Source organism: Ursus americanus, chromosome 26, assembly GCF_024610735.1.
Source record: "Ursus americanus isolate L20-20 chromosome 26, mUrsAme1.1.p, whole genome shotgun sequence".
NCBI classification, from domain to species: Eukaryota; Metazoa; Chordata; class Mammalia; order Carnivora; family Ursidae; genus Ursus; species Ursus americanus.
In genome coordinates this window covers 34,230,845-34,250,651 of record NC_142152.1, presented here as the reverse complement: position 1 = coordinate 34,250,651, position 19,807 = coordinate 34,230,845, and the positions used below count along the sequence as shown (strand labels likewise).

The following is a 19,807-nucleotide window of genomic DNA, read 5'->3' as shown; positions in this document are numbered from 1 at the left end:
TAAAATTAGAATAAAATACTCCCTAACTGTCACTGATCGGGTCTTTGCCAATGTAATTAGTTAAAGATCTCCATATGAAATCACCCTGGGTTAGGGTAGGACCTAATTCCAATCATTGGTACTTATAAGAGCAGAGGACAGAGACACAGAAGAAAAAGGCCACATGAAAACCAAAGCCAATGCTGGAGTTCTGCAACCATAAGCCAACTAGTGACAGGAGCCTCTAGAAGCTGGAAGAAGTGAGAAAAGGATTCTCCCTGTGACCATGGAGCATGGCCCTGCTGACACCTTGGTTTCTGACTTCTGGCCTCGAGAATAGTGAGAGAATAAATTTCTGTTGTCTTTTAGCCACCATGTTTGTGATAATTTGCTGCAGCAGCCATAGAAAATGAATACAAGCACATTTTTTTCTGAATAATACATCAAATAGTTTAAAAATCAAGAATAAAACTGTATACAGTGAAAAGTCTCGCTCTCATCCCTGTCTCCTATTTGCCTAGTTCTCTTCCCATCTCAAACATGTACATAACCTCTGGGTTTCCTGTATATTCTTCCAGAGATTTGTAATATATACGAACAAAAAAAAATAGATACACGTTTCTGTACACACACGCTTTCTTTAAAAATAAATCAGGAAAAAATGGTTTGCATATTTTTTCACTTCGTGAGACCATAATTTGTTTCCCCAGTAAGGCCACAGTTCCTTAAGAACATACATGGACTGTTTCCCCAGTACAGGAGTGAGGACTGCATGCAGGGGCATTCAGTAAAGGGTAACTAAATCCTACCCTTGAGCACCTGGTCTTCACTGGTACTCTCCATTTCCTTATCTCCTGCTGCCCTCTTTTGTTCCTCTGAGCCTGCACTCACCAAACTCCCCAATTGTCTCCATAGCAACACAATTTAGTGGACTCCTGTAAGTCCTTATGTTCCTAGACCTCCTGACAGCAACTAACATGGATTCGTGAAACGTTGCCTTCTCAGGGCTTTGATAATTTTACAGTCTCCCACTTTTCCTCTCTTCTCCTTGACCATTCCTTCTCTATCCTCAAGGTTCTACTCTAGATCCTCTTTTCAATCTCTTCCTTTTCCCCTAGGTGACTTTATTCACTTCTGTGAATCACTCCCCATTCTACAGCAAAACCAAGCCCCTGAACTCCGGACCATTTATATAGAAAGATAGATTATCTCCACTCATTACTTGTCTTACATATCATAGGTATTTCCCAAACCTTGCCCCTTCCTCCAGTATTCCCTATCTAAGTGAATAGTATTCCTGCCACAGTGGCTGCCTAGGGCAGAAACCCAGACATTATCCCTAACAATTCTGTGTCCCTCTCTTTCCACTCTCACCAAGTTCTACTGAGTCTCCCCACTTCCTAATTATCTCTCAAAATGGCCTCCTCTCCAGTGCAAGTCATCACTCTAGCCCAAACACCATCATCTCTCCCAAGATTCCTTCCACAGCATCAGCTCTTTTCTGCAGCTAGAGCGATCTTAATAAAATGCAAATCTGAGCGTCTCTTCTTTAAAAACTTTATATAACTCCCCAACTGTCTTTAACAAGCATACCTTCCTTAACCTAATTTCAAGGTGCAAAATCCGCTTCTTTCCTACTCCTTCAGCTTCATCAAACCCCGTCACCCACTTTACTGGACTTTTCAGTTCCCCCAACTCACGCCTCCTCTTCAGGGTCAGAACGCAGACAGTAACAAGGTGTCTGGATTTGGACCCCAGCAAGGGCAACTCACTAGTTGACCTTAGACACGGTTCTTCTCTTAACCTCCCTGCTCATCAATGTCCTCATGTGTAAAACGGGGATCATAACAACACCTACATCAAAGATGGTTATATTAAATTCGTTAATATATGCAAAGTAGTTCAAAAAGAATGCCTACCCTACAGTAAGCTCTATATAAATATTAATTACATTTTTACACAAGCGCTAGGTGTTGGGGGATGCAATGATGTCTTAATCAGGCTTTCAGTGGGGGAGGAAGGGAAAAATATTAAATAATTACATGCAGATATGATGAGCAGACAATACAAAGTGGAGAACATACAAGAACATAGAACCCAGGTGCTCCTTATCCAGACCCCTTAATAGCCTAAAAATCCATAGCAATGGGTGGGAAGCAGAGATGTTCCTCCAGACGGTAGGTGGCGCTGCAACCCCGCCCCCCCGCCGGCCGGATAAAGGGATATGGGAGGACGCGCTACAAAGGTCACGTGTGCTCGCATTTACCGCCCCGGCGTTCACTCGCTCTTCGTTCCACGTGATTCATATCCTCCGGGATGATTGGTCTGTACGAGTCACGTGGGCAGGGGCGGCTCGAGGCGGGGCGGGGCAGGGTGGGAGGAGGGGTGGGGCCGAGGGGCGGGGCTGGAGGGGGTGGTTCGGCGCGGGGGCCGTTGGCTCCAGACAAATAAACATGGAGTCCATCTTCCACGAGAAAGTAAGTGTCCGCGTTCGGTGGTGATCTGTCTGCTGTGCCGTGGCTGCGGTGGGGCGTGGTACCTCCTCCTCCTGGAGCGCTGGCGGGGGCCCGAGTCGCCCCCATCCCAGTCTTGCCGGGCGGAGTAGCTTGATAGGAAGAGGAGCTTCACCGACTCCCCCACCGCACCCAGTGCCCCAGAGGCCGGTGCCCGAGGAGTCCCGGGCCGGGGACGCCGGCGAGCTGGAAGGGAGTGAAGCAGGGCCGGAGGCGCCGTGGGGCACGGGAGAGGGGTGCCACCGAATGCGTTAGCTTTTGCGCTTCCCCTCCACTTTCCGTGGGATTCGTTCTCCAGTCCCTTCTCCTCCACTCTCCCTAGGTTTCTAGCTAGTCACCTCTTGGACAAGTCCCTCGACCCTTCCCAACTCCACCCCACACCCCAGTCCTACTCCTGGCAGATTTAACTTTTCCTTCTCTGGGCTCCTCAATTCGATATTGGAACCTCCCATACACTTAGATCTCTGGGGTTGTGTTCTCGTCCTCCTGCACTGGGTCCAGGAGCCTCCCGAGGGCGGGGTTCTTGGCTCGTCCCGTGTAGGGCCTGACACTTAAGGAAGTGAGGTAGGAAATCCTCCGCTCCCCTAAATAGGGAAGTCGTCACAAGAGTTTTTGTTACGGGATGTTTAGGTTTCGTTTCTTTTGGTAGTTGCATCTTTCCCGATCAGGAGGCCAGCTCTCTTATTAGGTATTAGGGGTGGACTGGAATAATTGTGTTGTGGTCCGCCTAGCGTTTGTCTTTTATTCTGGGATGACCACGCACTTGAAGATGCTGTTTGTGGCATGTGGAGAAACTCGTCTTCTCTCACATACAATAAACAAGCTGTTTGGGTGTGAGTGAAACCTTCCTCAGGACAACTTTGGCACATGATATGTTGTTTCATAAGAGTTTCATGTTTGGAAAGGGTTGTTGGTGAGGCTATTATTTAGTAGGAGCAAAGGGGTTTTGTTTTGTTAAATACTTTTAAACGATCATTTATCCATTTAAAAAGTCACACAAGTCAAAGCCATCAAAGACAAAAAGAGGCACAGTGTAAATCTAAACAAATTGTTAAATGGGATGCTTTTCTTTATAGAAAATATTTTAGCACGTTTTGGCACTGGGGTAGACCGGTTTTTATGTGTGGATAAGGACTCAGTGGTATAGTTATCACTAATCTTTTGACTTGATTGACATGATTTATGAATCTTGGACAAGAGAAATTTAGTTGCTTGGCTAAGGAGACTGGATGAAGAGAACCCTACATATACATATTTTTATTACTATTTTTCAAAAGCTTTAGGGTAGGATCAGATGTTTCAAATGGAAGATTTTAAACATTTCCACACCACTTCTTGAGATTCGGATAAGAAGCTGGGTGCTAGCCTCATAAAGGTGTACTTTCCTGAAAGAAGTCGCTATCAGGGATGCCTGGGTGCCTCGGACGGTTGAGTGTCTGTCTTTGTCTGGGGTTGTGATCCCAGGGTCCTGGGATCAAGTCCTGCATCAGGCTCCTTGCTCAGTGGGGATCCTGCTTCTCCCTCTGCCTCCCACTCCTCCTGCTTGTGCTCTCTCTCTTTGACAAATAAAAAAATAAAATCTTAAAAAAAAAAAAGTCACTATTAGCATCAGCCTCTAGGCTTAAAGATACTTAAAAAGTACAATTTACCTTTATCATCAACTTAAATGTACTTAATAGATGAGGCTGGTAAGATTTTGGGGGAATATTTCAAGAATGGAAAGCACCTGTAACCATAGGGCCCATTGTTAATCTCGTACGCAGTCCATTTGGGGAATGTTTTAGCTTAATATGCCATGTTCTAGCACACTCCCTTCCCCTCTGCCACACACATTTAACCTTTGCTAGAGCCGGAAAACCAGCTTTGGTTCTAAGGAAGCTGTGTATGTAGAGATACCTGCCTACAACAGGCCTTGCAACTACTTCCTCTTAGGATATTGGTTTCCCCATTTTCAGAGTTATCACTTTGAGTATCCTTTTTTAAGTTAGAATGTAAACTTAACAGTTGTTGGTCATCTGTCCCCAGTGCCTAAGATAGTGCCTGGCACATAGTAATTGCTCAATAAATATTTGAATGAATTGGGAGTTTCTTGAGCTTCTAAGATGTGTATGGTGCTATTTATCTAAAGTAAATAATCTTTCTGTAAATATTTTAGGCTTTGCAGGTTATATATGGCCTCTCACGCGTTCATGTTTGTATGGGTGTGTTACCCAACCATCTATAATCATAAAAACCAGAGCGCCTGGGTAGCTCAGTCAGTTGAGCATCTGGCTCTTGGTTTCAGCTCAGGTCATGATCTCAGGGATTGTAGGGTCCAGGCCCGAGTGGGGCTCTGTACTGAGCACAGTGTCTGCCTCAGATTCTTTCTCCCTCTCCCCCCCACCTCTTTTCCCCTCTTACACGCTCATGTGCGCCCACTCTGTCTCTGAAATAAATAAAAACATCCTTTAAAAAACAAAAATAAAATAAAATCATCAAAACCATTCTTAGCTACTGGAGCAGGTCATTTGGCTTCTAGGTTAGAGTTTGCCAACCCCTAACTTCGATCCTCATACGAAATGGCCACTAACTGCTGGGTGTCTGCGTTTTTGTTTGGTTCTGGTGTCTGCTTTCGGTCATATTTGTTACCATTTCTGTTGCTGCCTGCTCTTGGTACAGTCACTGTGCCATCTCAATTGGTACTTTTAATGTCCTGTGAACTGAGAATGATAATCAGACTTGTTGGGATTGTGTTTAAAATTAATGAAAATACCTAAAAGATGCTGAGCTTTGACTCATTTTGCCCTTTGGTGATTGTTGGTTCCTAATTGTATTTAGGATATTTGAGGTTAGGAATAACCAAATTCCAAATGAGTGGCTTGAAGAAGTAATAATATCACAGACTTGAAACTTCTGCCTGGGTTTGAATCCCAGCTCTGCCGTTTACTACCCATACGATCTTGGGCAAGTTACTGATTATATCTCTCTGCTCCAGTTTCCTCCTCTCTGGTGTGAGGACAATAAAGTGTCTGCCTCAGTTGGAAGCGCTTGGAATGCTTCCTGGCCAGCAGTATAGACATGCTGGCTATTGTTACTCAGATGCTTGTGTTTGCTGAACCTCATAATCGGGGGTGAGACCTTATCATCACTGAGATGAAATGAAGATCTGCTAGGGTGATTGTGTGGCCCTTTAAGTTAGGCCATTTCTGAGCACACACCCTTAGGTTTATGCCTGGTTTCTGTTGTAATCTGTTGTAATCAGTAATATCTCTGGAAATTTGAACTGGTTGCAGGTTGGTCCTAAAGACTTTGGGGACAGTGAGGGAGTGATGTGGTTACAGTTACTATTTGTGGTTTTATAATATATCTTGGTAGGGGCACCTGGGTGGCTCAGTCGGTTAAGCATCTGCCTTCGACTCAGGTCATCATCTCAGTGTCCTGGGATTGAGCTCTCGTGGGGGCTCCCTGCTCGGCAGGGTGTCTGCTTTTCCCTCTTCCTCTGCCCCATGCTTTCTCTCTCTCTCTCTCTCAAATAAATAAATAAAATCTTAAAAGTAAAACAAAAGAGGGGCGCCTGGGTAGCTCAGTCGTTAAGTGTCTGCCTTCGGCTCAGGGTGTGATTCCGGGGTCCTGGGATCAAGCCCCACATCAGGCTCCTCTACTGGGAGCCTACTTCTTCCTCTCCCGCTCCTCCTGCTTGTATTCCCTCTCTCACTGGCTGTCTCTCTCTGTGTCAAATAAATAAATAAAATCTTTAAAAAAATAAAAATAAAATAAAAAAATAAAATATCTTAGTAAAGCTGAACCTACAGTTTGTTCATCCTCTGATCCCAACACAATAAGTCTGAGCCTGAAATCATGGAATTTCGATACTGCTGAACTTTGACTATGGCACAGATAAACTTCTATCCAACTTTGGTTAAAGCTCCATGAGAAGGAGATGAGTGGGGATAAGTTGGGCGCAGGGAATGCATAATCTTAGGTGAGGCCATTGTACAGGTTTTTTTGGTTCTTAGAATTTGATTCATCTTGTGACTTTAAAAAATGATTTTAAATTTGGACAGAACAATTTGTTCTTTTCTTCCATTAAATCTTACTAGAAGTACAGAACTTGATATTTCATATAGCAGTACAGTTTTACTTAGACAAGGTTTGATTTTAAGTGCTTATTTTCTTGTATTTCAAAGGTTTATAGAGACTTTCTTCAAAGTTTTTTATAGAGAGAATTTTAAGATTTTATTTGTTTGCTTATTTATTTATTTATTTATTTATTTATTTATTATAAGATTTAAAGAGAGACAGCACAAGCAGGGGAAGCTGCAGGCAAAGGGAGAAACAGGTTCCCCACTGAGCAAGGAGCTCAATATGGAGCTGGATCCCAGGACTCCGGGATCATGACCTGAGCCGAAGGCAGCTGCTTAACTGACTGAGCCACCCAGGCGTCCCTAGAGACAGAATTTTTAAACTAATAGTTGGAGTCATAATTTCAATATATGTATTAAATGTGATGACCATAGTTTGGGAGTACCAGCTGAGGCAGGTAGCCTGACAGCGGGACAGAAAATTTGCATTAGAAATGTTCCCAGGGGCGCCTGGGTGGCACAGCGGGTAAGCGTCTGCCTTCGGCTCAGGGCATGATCCCGGTGTTATGGGATCGAGCCCCACGTCAGGCTCCTCCTCTATGAGCCTGCTTCTTCCTCTCCCACTCCCCCTGCTTGTGTTCCCTCTCTCGCTGGCTGTCTCTATCTCTGTCAAATAAATAAATAAAATCTTTAAAAAAAAAAAAAAAAAAAGAAATGTTCCCAGAAAATCCAGTGTCTGATCACCATAGTAGGTAGCTTTTGATACATGAAATAGCTGTATCTTAGCAGAAGTCTTTTGTTGTTATTTGAATTTTTTTAAGTGTAACAATCAGATGTTAGGGCACACAGATGATCAGAGTACAGCTCAGTGAGGTCTCACAAAGTGAACACACATGTGTAAATAATTCTTAGACTCAGGTAACAGAACATTTACCTGCATTCTCTAAGCTCCCCTTAGGCCCTCTTCCAGATACTCTCCCTCCGCCCCACCTTCACCCCTGCAAGGGTAATCACTATCCTGAATTCTGATATCATAGATTAGTTTTGCCTGTTTTTGAACTTTTTGTAAATAAAATCATATAGTGTACTCTTTTGAGTCTGTTTTTTTTTAAGATTTTATTTATTTAGAGGTAGAGAGTGTGAGCAGGGGGAGGGGCAGAGGGAGAGGGAGAGAGAATCTCACGCAAGCTGTGCTGCGCTCAGAGCCCGATGGAGGGCTCGATCCTATGACCCTGAGATCATGACCTGAGCTGAAATCAAGAGTTGGACATTTAACTAACTGAGTTACTCAGGTGCCCCTTGAATCTGTCTTCTTTAAGGCTGATTCATCCATATTGTTGCAGGTAGTTGTAGTTAATTCATTCTCATTGTCGTATAGTATTCTCTTGTGAATGTAACACAATTTACCTATTCTGCTGTGATGGGCATCTGGGTGATTTGGGTTGGGAACATTACGAATAGTTCTATGAACATTTTTATAGATGTCTTTTGATGAATGTATGTTTACATTTCTGTTGTTGGCATTATGCGCCTAGTATTGGAATTGCTAGATCATAGGGTTTGTATATGTTAAGCTTTAATAAAACTCCAGATAGTTTTCCAGAGTGGTTGTACTAATTTGCATGTCCACCAGTAGTATACAGTAGTTTTAATATGTCTAATCTCCAACATTGTAGCCAGTTTTGGAGAGTGTGTAGTAGTAACATACTGTGGTTTTAGTATATCATTCCGTGCTGGTTAATGAAGGGGAGCATCTGTTTGTGTTTTTTAGCCGTTTGGCTATCTTGTGAATACTTGTTTGTCTTGCCCATTTTTCAATAGAATGTTAGTAGGATGTCTATGTATCCCTTCAATTCACATTGTATTGTTCAGAGGGAGTTGCTTTCTGGCAGTAGGAATACAGTAGAAGGAAAAAAAGTAGAGACAAGGTCTCTCTCTCTCACGATGTGGCTGTGACTTGAGGGAGAGATTGTGTCTTTGGCTTCAGGCTACTTTTCCCTGTACCAAAATATGAAGATAAGCTTATCTCGGTCCCCTGTCTCACACTCAGACTGTCTCAGTGCTCCCTTCCTATTCCGTTGCATACCTGTACCGTGTATTATTTTCAGAAGCTGATTTTTGTTCCTAGAAAATTAATTCATCAGGAAAAATATGTGTCTTGCAAGGTGTTGCTCTTTGGGGTCACCATCTATTGACTAACATAGCTCAGAACAAATTGCACAAGGTGAGACAGGCTGGGTTAAGGCATAGACTTTACTGGGGAAAGGGAGAACTTAGAGGGCCAGGGTTAGCAGGAGAAGGTAAGTGTTTTCATCTTCTGCCATCATCCCGCAGAGGGGTCTGTGTTCACAGGAAGGGATCTCATCCACCAGTGAATCTCCCTTCGTATGAGGCAAGCATGGGAGAGTGGCATCGTTGTGGGGAACAGGGTGATAAACTGCTCAGCGCCAGGCAGGTTGGATTTAGATTTGGGGTGCCAGTTGTGTGAGCCAGCTGCCCAGTACCTGAAGACCCTGGGGCGCGTGGGAAGTTGTACTCCCTCCACCCCCCACGATAGGAAGCCGGTGATCCCGATGATCGCGTGGTTGCTTGGATGCAGCTCTCCTTGCTGGCTTGTCTGGACGTGAGCTCCAAGGTGGTTTTTGGAAGTGTTGCTCGTTGTACCGCACTACATGCACATTTCGTGCAGCGGTCCTTGAAGAGAACCTTGGCTCTGTTAGCTACGTCTTCCTTAACATCAAATGGGATCTTTCTTACCTGTATCAGTTCTTGAGATTCTTTTTAAGATTTTTTATTTATTTATTTGACAGAGAGAGAGACAGCCAGCGAGAGAGGGAACACAAGCAGGGGGAGTGGGAGAGGAAGAAGCAGGCTCATAGTGGAGGAGCCTGATGCGGGGCTCGATCCCACAACGCTGGGATCACGCCCTGAGCCGAAGGCAGACCCTTACCCGCTGTGCCACCCAGGCGCCCCGAGATTCTTTTGTTCATTGATTTCAAATTCCTTGAATAAGCATTTAGATTGAGTAGATTGTCTTGTTATAAGAATACAAATGTTCTAGGGATTAAAATTCCCTTTCAGCATTTTTAATTTGCACTGGAACCTTCAAAGACGTATGTATTGTAGGTATGAAAATGAGAGGTGCTAATGTCTTTTATAGAGCAGTTTCTAGTAAAGTATGAAATTTGGCATATCTGATAGAGAATGATATTTAACATAAATCATTCTTCAGTTTTTGATTGTATAGCTAAATAATTGTAGTTTCATTAGTGGTAAAATTATAAGTGTTAACAGTGAAAACTCTTGCCCTTATGTTAATCATTCTTCTCTAAAGCCGAAAAGGTTCAGTTTGGCTGCATTAAGTTAATGATTAAATTCCTCTTTAGAGGAAGCTACTGTACAAGTCTGTTTAACGAGTCACATTTGAATTTTTTCTTTTGGAAACGTTAGCAAGAAGGCTCACTTTGTGCTCAGCATTGCTTGAATAATCTGTTGCAAGGAGAATATTTTAGCCCTGTGGAATTATCTTCAATTGCACATCAGCTAGATGAAGAAGAGAGGATGAGAATGGCAGAAGGAGGAGTTACTAGCGAAGACTATCGCACATTTTTACAGGTACTGATTTTAAATTCACTAAATCGAGTTTTTTTTTTAATGTGGGTACTGTTTAGAAAAGGATGCACCATTTTTCCTATAGGGCTCTGACTTGTTAATTATAACTGTGCTCTTGACTGTATAAATGGGAACACACAAGATGTTATTTTAAATATGCACACTAATGACAGTTTTTATCCTTCTCTCCCACCCTCAACCCCCGCCTCAACTACCTATCCAAATTAAACAGCAGCCTTCTGGAAATATGGATGACAGTGGCTTTTTCTCTATTCAAGTAAGTAGTCACAAGCGTGTACTAAGGGTTGTTCATGTCCCAGGCACTGTTCAAGCTGAGGATATGGTTGATGTGAATATCTTTTCACAGCCTTTCATGGTCACTGTAACGATAAAACCTTCAGAAATTCCTCCAATAGATAGTGTCTAAGAGTATAAGATTATTAAAAAAATTAAAATAAGCTATAGAGCACAAGGAAAAAAAAACTGAAAAAAAGTCTAAGATTATACTCTAGAGTACTAGATTTTTATAGAGATAAACAGGAAAAATTAAGATTGTAGAACCTTCATATTACTTATTTTATTATTTTTTATTTTTTTTAAGTAGGCTCCACGCCCAGCCTGGATCCTAACGCGAGGCTTGAACTCACAACCCTGAGATCAAGACCTGAGTTGAGATCAAGAGTCAGACGCTTAACCGACTGAGCTACCCAAGCGCCCCAGAACCTTCATTTTTAGAGTAGGGCTTTTTGAAAGGAGACCATTTAATTTACATGTGGATGCTGATAACCATAATTCCAATAAGTCACAGTATTTCAAACTTATTACTTGTGTAAATTTGAGAAAATGCAGCACCTTACTACCTTTCATTCAAATCCGCCTACCAGGATTGGATTCCTTTATTATGGTCTATGGCTTTTGCTTGTTTTCTTTTTTGAAACTTACATCTCCCCTTGAATTCTGTGGGTGATTGTACGTGTACTTGTGAGATCCTTTTATCTTATCTGTGGGTCTTTCATTCTGTTTCTGTCCTCTGGGAGGTGTGTCCAGAGTTCTCTCAGAACCTGTCTTGAGGAGCCTGTTTCTACACATACTTGTGTTGCACTCCCCTGTGCTGTCCTGCTGGACTCCTCATCCAGCGGCATTTCCGCCCAGCGCTCCATGGTGCACTGCAGCTGGAGGAGGCCCTGGCAGGCCTGGCTCCCGGCACCCACCATTGCCTGTGCGCGCAGTCCTGCTCTTGGTGCCGGCTTACGGGTGCCCAAGGCGTTGCGTTCACTTTGTGTCTGTGCTGGTACCTGGTTCATTTCCTGCTCGTTGGCTACCTTGGAGCGCAGAGAGTGAATTCTCACAAATCCTTTTGCTTTCTCACTTTGAAGTACTCAGGTTTGTTTCTTGTGGGGTTTTTTTTTCCCTCTACAGATTACAAACCCATGATAATAGAAGCTTAAATTCTGAAAGCTTCCATTTAAATTCCCAGGAAGAACTCCTTTTAACAGACAACATTTTTGTCACTACTGACATCCCAGGTAGCGAGTTGAATATACCTTTTCTAAAGCAGGACCCATAGCAGCCAAATTATCGCATGTATATATTGGACTAGTTTTAAGAATAGTACCCCCTGTCTTTAAAAAAAAAAAGGGGGGGGGGCCTGCGTGGCTCAGTCGTTAAGCGTCTGCCTTCGGCTCAGGGCGTGATCCCAGCGTTCCGGCCCACATTGGGCTCCTCCTCTGGGAGCCTGCTTCTTCCTCTCCCACTCCCCCTGCTTGTGTTCCCTCTCTCGCTGGCTGTCTCTCTCTGTCAAATAAGTAAATAAAATCTTAAAAAAAAAAAAAAAAAGAATAGTACCCACTGGATAGAATATACATCTGGGTTTTCGAGACATTTTTATCTAGGAATTATGTGCTTCTCTGGGACGTTCCAGAAACCTAGTGTAAATAGCACTCTTTTGATGCTATGTTTGTTCTTTTATGGATTTTGTGATGTATCTATATACACACACTTTTTTAAAAACTATAACCTTCTGGGGAAAATTATATATAAAGTACAACTGTTTATACCTCTAACGTGACTACACTACTTAAATTTGGAATTGATGGTTTAGCTCATGGAAAGTTGCTTTTTTTTTTTTTTTTTTTTTTTTTTTGACAGGTTATAAGCAATGCCTTGAAAGTTTGGGGTTTAGAACTAATTCTCTTCAACAGTCCGGAGTATCAGAGGCTCAGGATCGATCCCATGTAAGATTTTATTTTGCTTTCCCTAAATTTGATTTTTAAAGTTACAATTTCTTAAAGAAGAAAAGTATATTTTGAATGCTTTTGTTTTGATGCTCCCTGTTTCATTCTCTCAGAGTTCCCTATTACATCTTTTGGGGATGTCCATGAACATCTGCCCACTGAGCCTTCCCCACACCTCAGAGTCTGACAGCACAGAGCTGATCCTTAAATGCTGTGTGATGCTAGTGTTTTTGCCTCACACCACTAATCTGCAGAGAGATTTATACTGTTTTCTAATTTCTTAAAAACCAGTGATCCTTAACAGTAGGCATAATCCTAATGTTTTTTATAATACTTGCCAGTAGATAAAGTAAATGAATATGAACTCTACAATTTCAACTTGTGTATGTATTTTTTTTCTTTTTCTAGAAATGAAAGATCATTTATATGCAATTACAAAGAACACTGGTTTACAGTTAGAAAATTAGGGAAACAGGTAATGTTTCTCCCCTTCCCTGCCTTTTTTCTCATTTTGCACTCCATTTGCAACTAAAATGTAAAGGATTGCTACCTTAAAGATGAAGAAACTTACCAGTAATGTGTGTGTGTGGTATAGTTTCAATCTCGATAGAGATTTGGTGTTTTAAAAGATAGTATCAGGTTCTCTTACAGATTTATTTATAACAACCATACAGAATTGACTCTTGAACAACATGGGTTTGAACTACATGGGTCCACTTATACGTGGATTTTTTTTTTTTTACGGTACTGTAAATGTATTTTCTGTATGGTTTTCTTAGTAACATTTTCTTTTCTCTAGCTTTATTGTAAAAATAAGTATATAAGGGGCACCTGGCTGGTCGTAGAGCATGCAACTTGTAGTCTCAGAGTTATGAGTTCAAGTCCCATGTTGGGCATGGAGCCTACTTTAAAAAAAAAAAAGTACATAATACATATACAGAATATGTGTTCATTGTTCATGTTAGCAGTAAGACATCTGGTCACCAGTAGGCTATTAGTAATTGAGTTTTTTGAGGAGTCAAAATTCTGAAAGCATGTGGATTTTCAACTGTGCAGGGGGTCAGCACCCCTAACCCCCACGTTGTTCAAGGGTCAACTGCATAATTTATATCATAAGAAAAACTTTCTATTTAATACAATACAGATGTGGTTACTTTTAGTGGGTTTTTATGTGATAAAGATGTTCTTCCAGTTAACTATGACTGTATGGGTTTGTGTTGAGCATACAGTAGTGTCATGAAGCCTGAAACAACATCCAGATGAATAAAAGTTTTTCAATCATGTTAGCTTTAGCGTATCAAGATTATTCACATGCCAGAATGCCATGTAATACATACATCTGCATAAAGTCATTTCTGGTTTTTGGGTTTTTTTGTTGTTTTTTTTTTTTTTTTCAAAAAAGAACATGGAATGTGTCTTGAACAAGCCTTTCTTAAGATCGAGAAATGTACCTAAGATGTCATTTTTGTAAACAGTTACCAAAGATCTTTGTATACATGGTATCACTTTTGAAACAATTATTTAAAGCCCTTTTTATCAGAATTTTGAATCTTCAAAAGAGGGTTATTGTAAATGATCTAATATAAAAAGAAATGAACTGTTGATATGCTCGACAACATGGATGGCTCTAAAAATAATTATGCTGAGTGAAAGAAGCCAGACAAAAATACTACATACTGAATTGTTGCGTTTACATAAAGGTCTAGAAAATGCAAACTAATCTATAGACAGAAAGCAGATGGGTCAGGTTGCCTGGGGGTGAGGAAGGCAAGGAGCAGTGAGAGAGGAGCATCATAAGGGGCGCCAGAAACTCTCTCAGTTGTGGTGATGCTTTCATGGGTGTATGGATATGTTAAACTTCAAATTGGACTGTGATTTCTTGCATGTCAGTTACATCCCCGTAAAACTGTTTTTAAAAATAATACAGAGCAAAAAAGAAAATGAAATCAAGAATGAGTGCATCGGATTAAATCAGTAAGAGGTAATTCCAAAACAGAAACCCTACTATTATCTTTTAAGTCAGCCACCCAGAAGCAGCTTCATGTGACATGGTTATTTCTAAAGGTCCTTCCTGAGTTATAAAGAGCAAGGAAGGCAGTATGATGCAGTGGAGGCTGACCTGAGTGGGGATCAAGTCTAAGGAAAGACCAGGGAGGACACTCCCAAGATTATTTAACCTTTGGCTTTTATTTATATTTATTTTTATTTAAATTGCTGTCTAGATCCATCCATGTTGTGGCAAATGGTAAGATTTCATTTTTTAAAAAAGGTTTATTTATTTAGGGAGAGAACATGAATTGGGGGAGGGGCAGAGGGAGAGGGAGAGAGGATCTTAAGCAGACTCTGAGCTAAGCGCAGAGCCCAACTCGGGACTTGATCTCTTGACCCTCAGATCATGACCTGAGCCAAAATCAAGAGTCAGAGGCTTAACCGACTGAGACCCCCCCAGGTGCCCCAGGATTTCATTCGTTTTTATGGCTGAGTAATATTCCAGAGTGTGTATGTATCGTCTGTCTTTAGCCATTCATCTGTCAGTGGACACTTGGGCTGCTTCCATAATTTAGCTATTGTAAATAATGTTGCAGTAAACATAGAGGTGCATATATCTTTCCAAAGTAGTGTTTTGGTATTCTTTGGGTATATACCCAGTAGTGGAATTAGTGGATCATAGGGCAGTTCTGTTTTTAATTTGGGGGGAACCTCCGTACTGTTTTCCACAGCAGCTGCACCAGTTTGCATTCCCACCAGCAGAGCACGAGGGTTCCTCTTTCGCCACATCCTTGCCAACACTCGTTGTTTCTTGTGTTGTTGATTTTAGCCATTCTGACAGCTGATATCTCACGGTAGTTTTGATGTGCATTTCTGCGGTGACGGGTGGTGTGGAGCATCTTTTCATGTGTCCGTTAGCCATCTGCATGTTGTCTTTGGAGAAATGAATGACTGGAAAAGCGTTATCTCTGTCAAAATCAAGGAAAAGTAATCAGTCATGATGCTGACAGTAATTTTTGAAACTTCTGTATCATGTGGGTTAAATTAGGAGTCCTATGAAGTAGTGACTAAATGATTTGAATTACATGTCGATAGTGGCTTAGTGATGTTTATAAAATCAATGGGTGATTATAAATTCTCTTCCTGAAATGTCTAGTTTTCTCACAATTGAAATCTTTTAAAATTTTATCTATTTATTTTAGAGAGAGGGAGGGAGAGCGCGCACAGGAGCAGGGGCAAAGGGAGAGAGAATCCTTGAGCAGACTCTGCCCTGAGCCTGGAGCCCAACATGGGGCTCGATCTCACGACCCTGAGATCATAAACTGAGCTGAAACCAAGAGGTGGACACTTAACCGACTGAGCCACCCAGGCACCCCTGAAATCTTTTGACCAAAATTATCAACAGTGGGAAAATTTTATGTAGTTTCATTTTTCTTCAGCATAATGTGATTAGGATTTTGTTGGGCTGATACTTTGAAAAAAGATTTGATTATACCTATCAATAAAGGTACTTTAAAGTACTGACCATCAGTTTCTATACTCTTTTTGGGAGTGGGAGATTTAAAATTTATGACTTAAAGCAAAATTTTATTTTTAAAACATTTTTGAAAGCATTTAGTACTTGTGTTCTTAAAAAGTCACATTGTTTAATTACTTTAAAAAATCTTGGTTCGACAATGTTTTTGGTATTTAGATAGTCTTAATAAGTGAAGATGGGTTATATTTATTCTTAACATTTGGAACTTCCTTATTACTTACAATGGACATTAACTTAAATATTTACAATTTTTTTCCAGTGGTTCAACTTGAATTCTCTCTTGACGGGTCCAGAATTAATATCAGACACATACCTTGCACTTTTCTTGGCTCAATTACAACAGGAAGGTAAATAAAGAGTGAAATTTTTACAACGTTATCTTTCAAAGTAGCTAAATAAAACTAGCTCTACAGGTGTAAGTATAACAATAACTGTTTTTATGGCAGTGAAATCATCTTGGTGAACTTTAATCTGTGATTTGGATGACACCGTCCAGGCAGAATTTTCACTGACACTTGGCCCTCACCTGAGGATGCTGCTTCCTTAGCAGTGCCACTGAGTGATGGCTCTTTTTCCTTGCAGACCCCACCGACCCCTTGGCTAAGGGTGCGAGTGGGTATCCTTCCTTCTCCTTGCCCCTCCTAGGCCACTCTCCTTCACTGAAAACTCCAGCTCCTTTAAAATACCTGACACTAAATTAAAAAAAAAAAAAATTAAAAAACTAAAATAAAACATCTGACACTAGAGTAAACTCTCCCTCCTGCTCTTTTCATTCATCCGTGATCCTCCTTTTCCACAGAAGATTTTTAGAGTCTGACTCACTGTTTTCTCTCAACTTGAACTCCTTTCATCATTCTTAAGTGATTTCTACATCAAAAATCCACCCAATTCAGTACCTTGCTTTTTATTTTCAAAGATCATTTTCTTCCCTCGTGCCTTGCCATTACCAATAACTGTCCCACCTTCAAATCCCAGTCACAGGCATTTTATTCTTTGACAGTTGCCTCCTATCTTTATACCATATTTTCTGTTTTCTGTGTCCAACAATTCTTTAAACCCTACTCAAACATTCCCCTTACATCCTTACTTCCTGTCTGGCCCTGCTTATTTCTGTAAACCCATCATTATAATCAATCTGATGCATTCCTCAACTCCTCTTTCCTTCCCTCTATCATACTTTCATGACAAAATGCCAGCCCTGGTTAATATCAGATCTTGGGCTTGTCCGTTCCTGCATCAGAGCAGCAGAACATGGCCACAGGTAACATAAAATAGGATGACTGATTTTGCTTTAAATTTATGATCACAGATTTCAAAGGATCCTTTAAGGCCACTTGACATTCCTACCGTGTTTTTGTAGTAAGTTCACTTGCCACTCTCCAAGATGCTTATTTCCTAGTTCCTCTCTTCAAACCTCTGACCAGTCCCCTCTCCCTGACTCCTAGCTTACGGCCTTCCTTTGTATTCTACTGACAAAACAGAAGCAACGAAAAGAGAACTTCCTGGGATGCCTGAGTGGCTCAGTCGGTTAATCATCTGCCTTCGGCTCAGGTCATGATCCTGGAGTCCTGGGATTGAGTCCCGCATCAGGTTCTTGCTCAGCGGGGAGCCTGCTTCTCCCTCTGCCTGCCGCTCCCCCTGCTTGTGCATGCGCACTCGGGCTCGCTCACTCTCTCTCTGACAAATAAATAAAATCTTGAAAAAAAAAAAAAAAAGAACTTCCCCATCTTTCTACCAGCAAATCTATCAACTTATCTATATGTCAGCCTGTGTGTTGAGCCTAGTAAAGTAGCTGAATTGCCCCCTGCTCCTGGCCAAGACCAACCTGTCCACTCCGGGGCGGGATCCCAGCCCCTCTCACCTACTCAGGATCTTTGCTCCTGCTCTTGTCTTTCTACTTTCCTGCATGATCACTTCACCCCCTCTTTCTGTATTAGTCCTAACAGCATAGAAATAAACCTTTTATTTCTATTGACCAAAAAAGAAGAAGCCTGTCTCGACTCCAGGAAAGTCCAGCTGCCTGCCATTTTTATTTTCCCCTTACACTCACCTCTGGCGTGTTGTCTCCTGTTCTTGAACTCATTCCAGTCACACTGTCATAACCAGCATTTCACCAGAAAAGCCTTCTTGCCAAGGTTACCAGTGACCTCCACATTTGTATTCAATTCTCAATCTTCCTTTTATTTGACCTCATCTAATTGAGAGTATAGTTGATTATGCTCTCATGTAGAACAGAACAAAACTTTTTCATTGAAAATTTCAAACAGAGAAAATAATGTGATGGATTCTCATGTACCCTTTACCCGGCTTCAACAATTATCTCATGGCCAATCTTGTTATACCCGTTTCCTTCCCCTGCTTATTTTGAGCATCTTATTTTCTCTGTAAGTTTATTTTAACTAAAATATTTAAAAGCAGGGGCGCCTGGGTGGCACAGCGGTTAAGCGTCTGCCTTCGGCTCAGGGCGTGATCCCGGTGTCATGGGATTGAGCCCCACATCAGGCTCCTCCGCTATGAGCCTGCTTCTTCCTCTCCCACTCCCCCTGCCTGTGTTCCCTCTCTCGCTGGCTGTCTCTATCTCTGTCGAATAAATAAATAAAATCTTTAAAAAAATATATTTAAAAGCAAGCACTCTTTAAATTATATATACGGCCTCAATACTATAAGCACACAAAAAATTTAGCCACAGTGCTTTAATAACATCAGATATGCAGTCAGTGTTCACATCTCTAATCTCTTTGGTGGTTGGGATTTTCACAGTTTAGCCAGGTTGAAATAAGGTTCATTAATTGCATTGATTGGATGTCTTCCAAGTCTAACTATAGGTTTCTTCTTCTCTTTTTTTCCCTTGGTTTTGTTTTTTGTTTTTTTTTTTTTAAGAAAATGGGTCATTTGTTCTTTCCCACGATCTGAATTTTGTCGATTATATCTTTATTTTCCTCTAAGCCCTGGATACCCAACAGACTGGCCCTGAGGCTTGATCAGATTCAGGTTCATTTGGGACAGGGTGGGGAGACAGTGGGACACTTCACAGAGGGTGTGGCACTTGATGTCTGGTTATCTCTCTTTGTGATTTGAGCAACTATTGATGTTCAGTTCCTAGATAGATTATTTCATTAAGGGTTGCAAAAGGATGATGTTAGATTCCCATCATGCCTTCCTGTAATAGCTGGCTACTTGTACACAGATAAACTTTGATCAGTGATTTCGTTAATCCTGAAGTAGAGTTCATATGGGAAAAGCAGCATACATGTTCTTCCCTTTTATGACTTTCCAAGATGAATTGGTTTCATAGTGTCCTTCCTCCAAAGGTAACCAGTTAGTTTGCGGTTTTCTTGTATGCCATGGTAAACTAATCCATTAAACCATAGTTTGTGTATTTCAGTTCATTGTAATTATTATTCATATTGATACTCAAATTGTCCATGTGCACCGGGGGAGCCTTTTGAAGTTGACTTCCAAGTTTCTAAAATGACCACTGTAGCTTTTTGAAGGCTTTCTTTCTCATAAGACAAGATGTTTCAGGCTTACCTTGTATGTTTCTTTTTTTTTTTTTTTTTTTTAATTTTTTTTTTTTTAAGATTTTATTTATTTATTTATTTGACAGAGATAGAGACAGCCAGCGAGAGAGGGAACACAAGCAGGGGGAGTGGGAGAGGAAGAAGCAGGCTCATAGCGGAGGAGCCTGATGTGGGGCTCGATCCCATAACGCCGGGATCACGCCCTGAGCCGAAGGCAGACACTCAACCGCTGTGCCACCCAGGCGCCCCTACCTTGTATGTTTCTCGCCCTGTATGTAGGTTTGAAAGATCAGTCTGGGCGCTAGCGTGCTTATTACTACTGGGTTTGTTGTCATGGTGTTCTTTCCCATTTACATTTAGG

General features: G+C 41.5%; 1 protein-coding gene across 4 annotated transcripts in view; it reads left to right on the top strand.

Annotated features, from left to right (window-relative positions):
• Window positions 1-2,378: 2,378 nt before the first annotated feature.
• The window catches only part of ATXN3 (ataxin 3), a 37,050-nt gene continuing 19,621 nt past the window's right edge, over window positions 2,379-19,807 (top strand). The window contains exons 1-6 of one of the 4 annotated variants that reach the window (XM_045807593.2): window positions 2,379-2,456; window positions 10,004-10,168; window positions 10,398-10,442; window positions 12,314-12,399; window positions 12,808-12,874; window positions 16,185-16,272. In XM_045807593.2, coding sequence (XP_045663549.1) covers window positions 2,433-2,456; window positions 10,004-10,168; window positions 10,398-10,442; window positions 12,314-12,399; window positions 12,808-12,874; window positions 16,185-16,272 — 475 coding nt within the window. In that variant the 5' untranslated portion in view covers window positions 2,379-2,432. Of the gene's footprint in view, window positions 2,457-10,003; window positions 10,169-10,397; window positions 10,443-12,313; window positions 12,400-12,807; window positions 12,875-16,182; window positions 16,273-19,807 lie in introns of those variants that run through there. The other 3 variants (XM_045807594.2, XM_045807595.2, XM_087856191.1) reach the window with 3 other exon arrangements.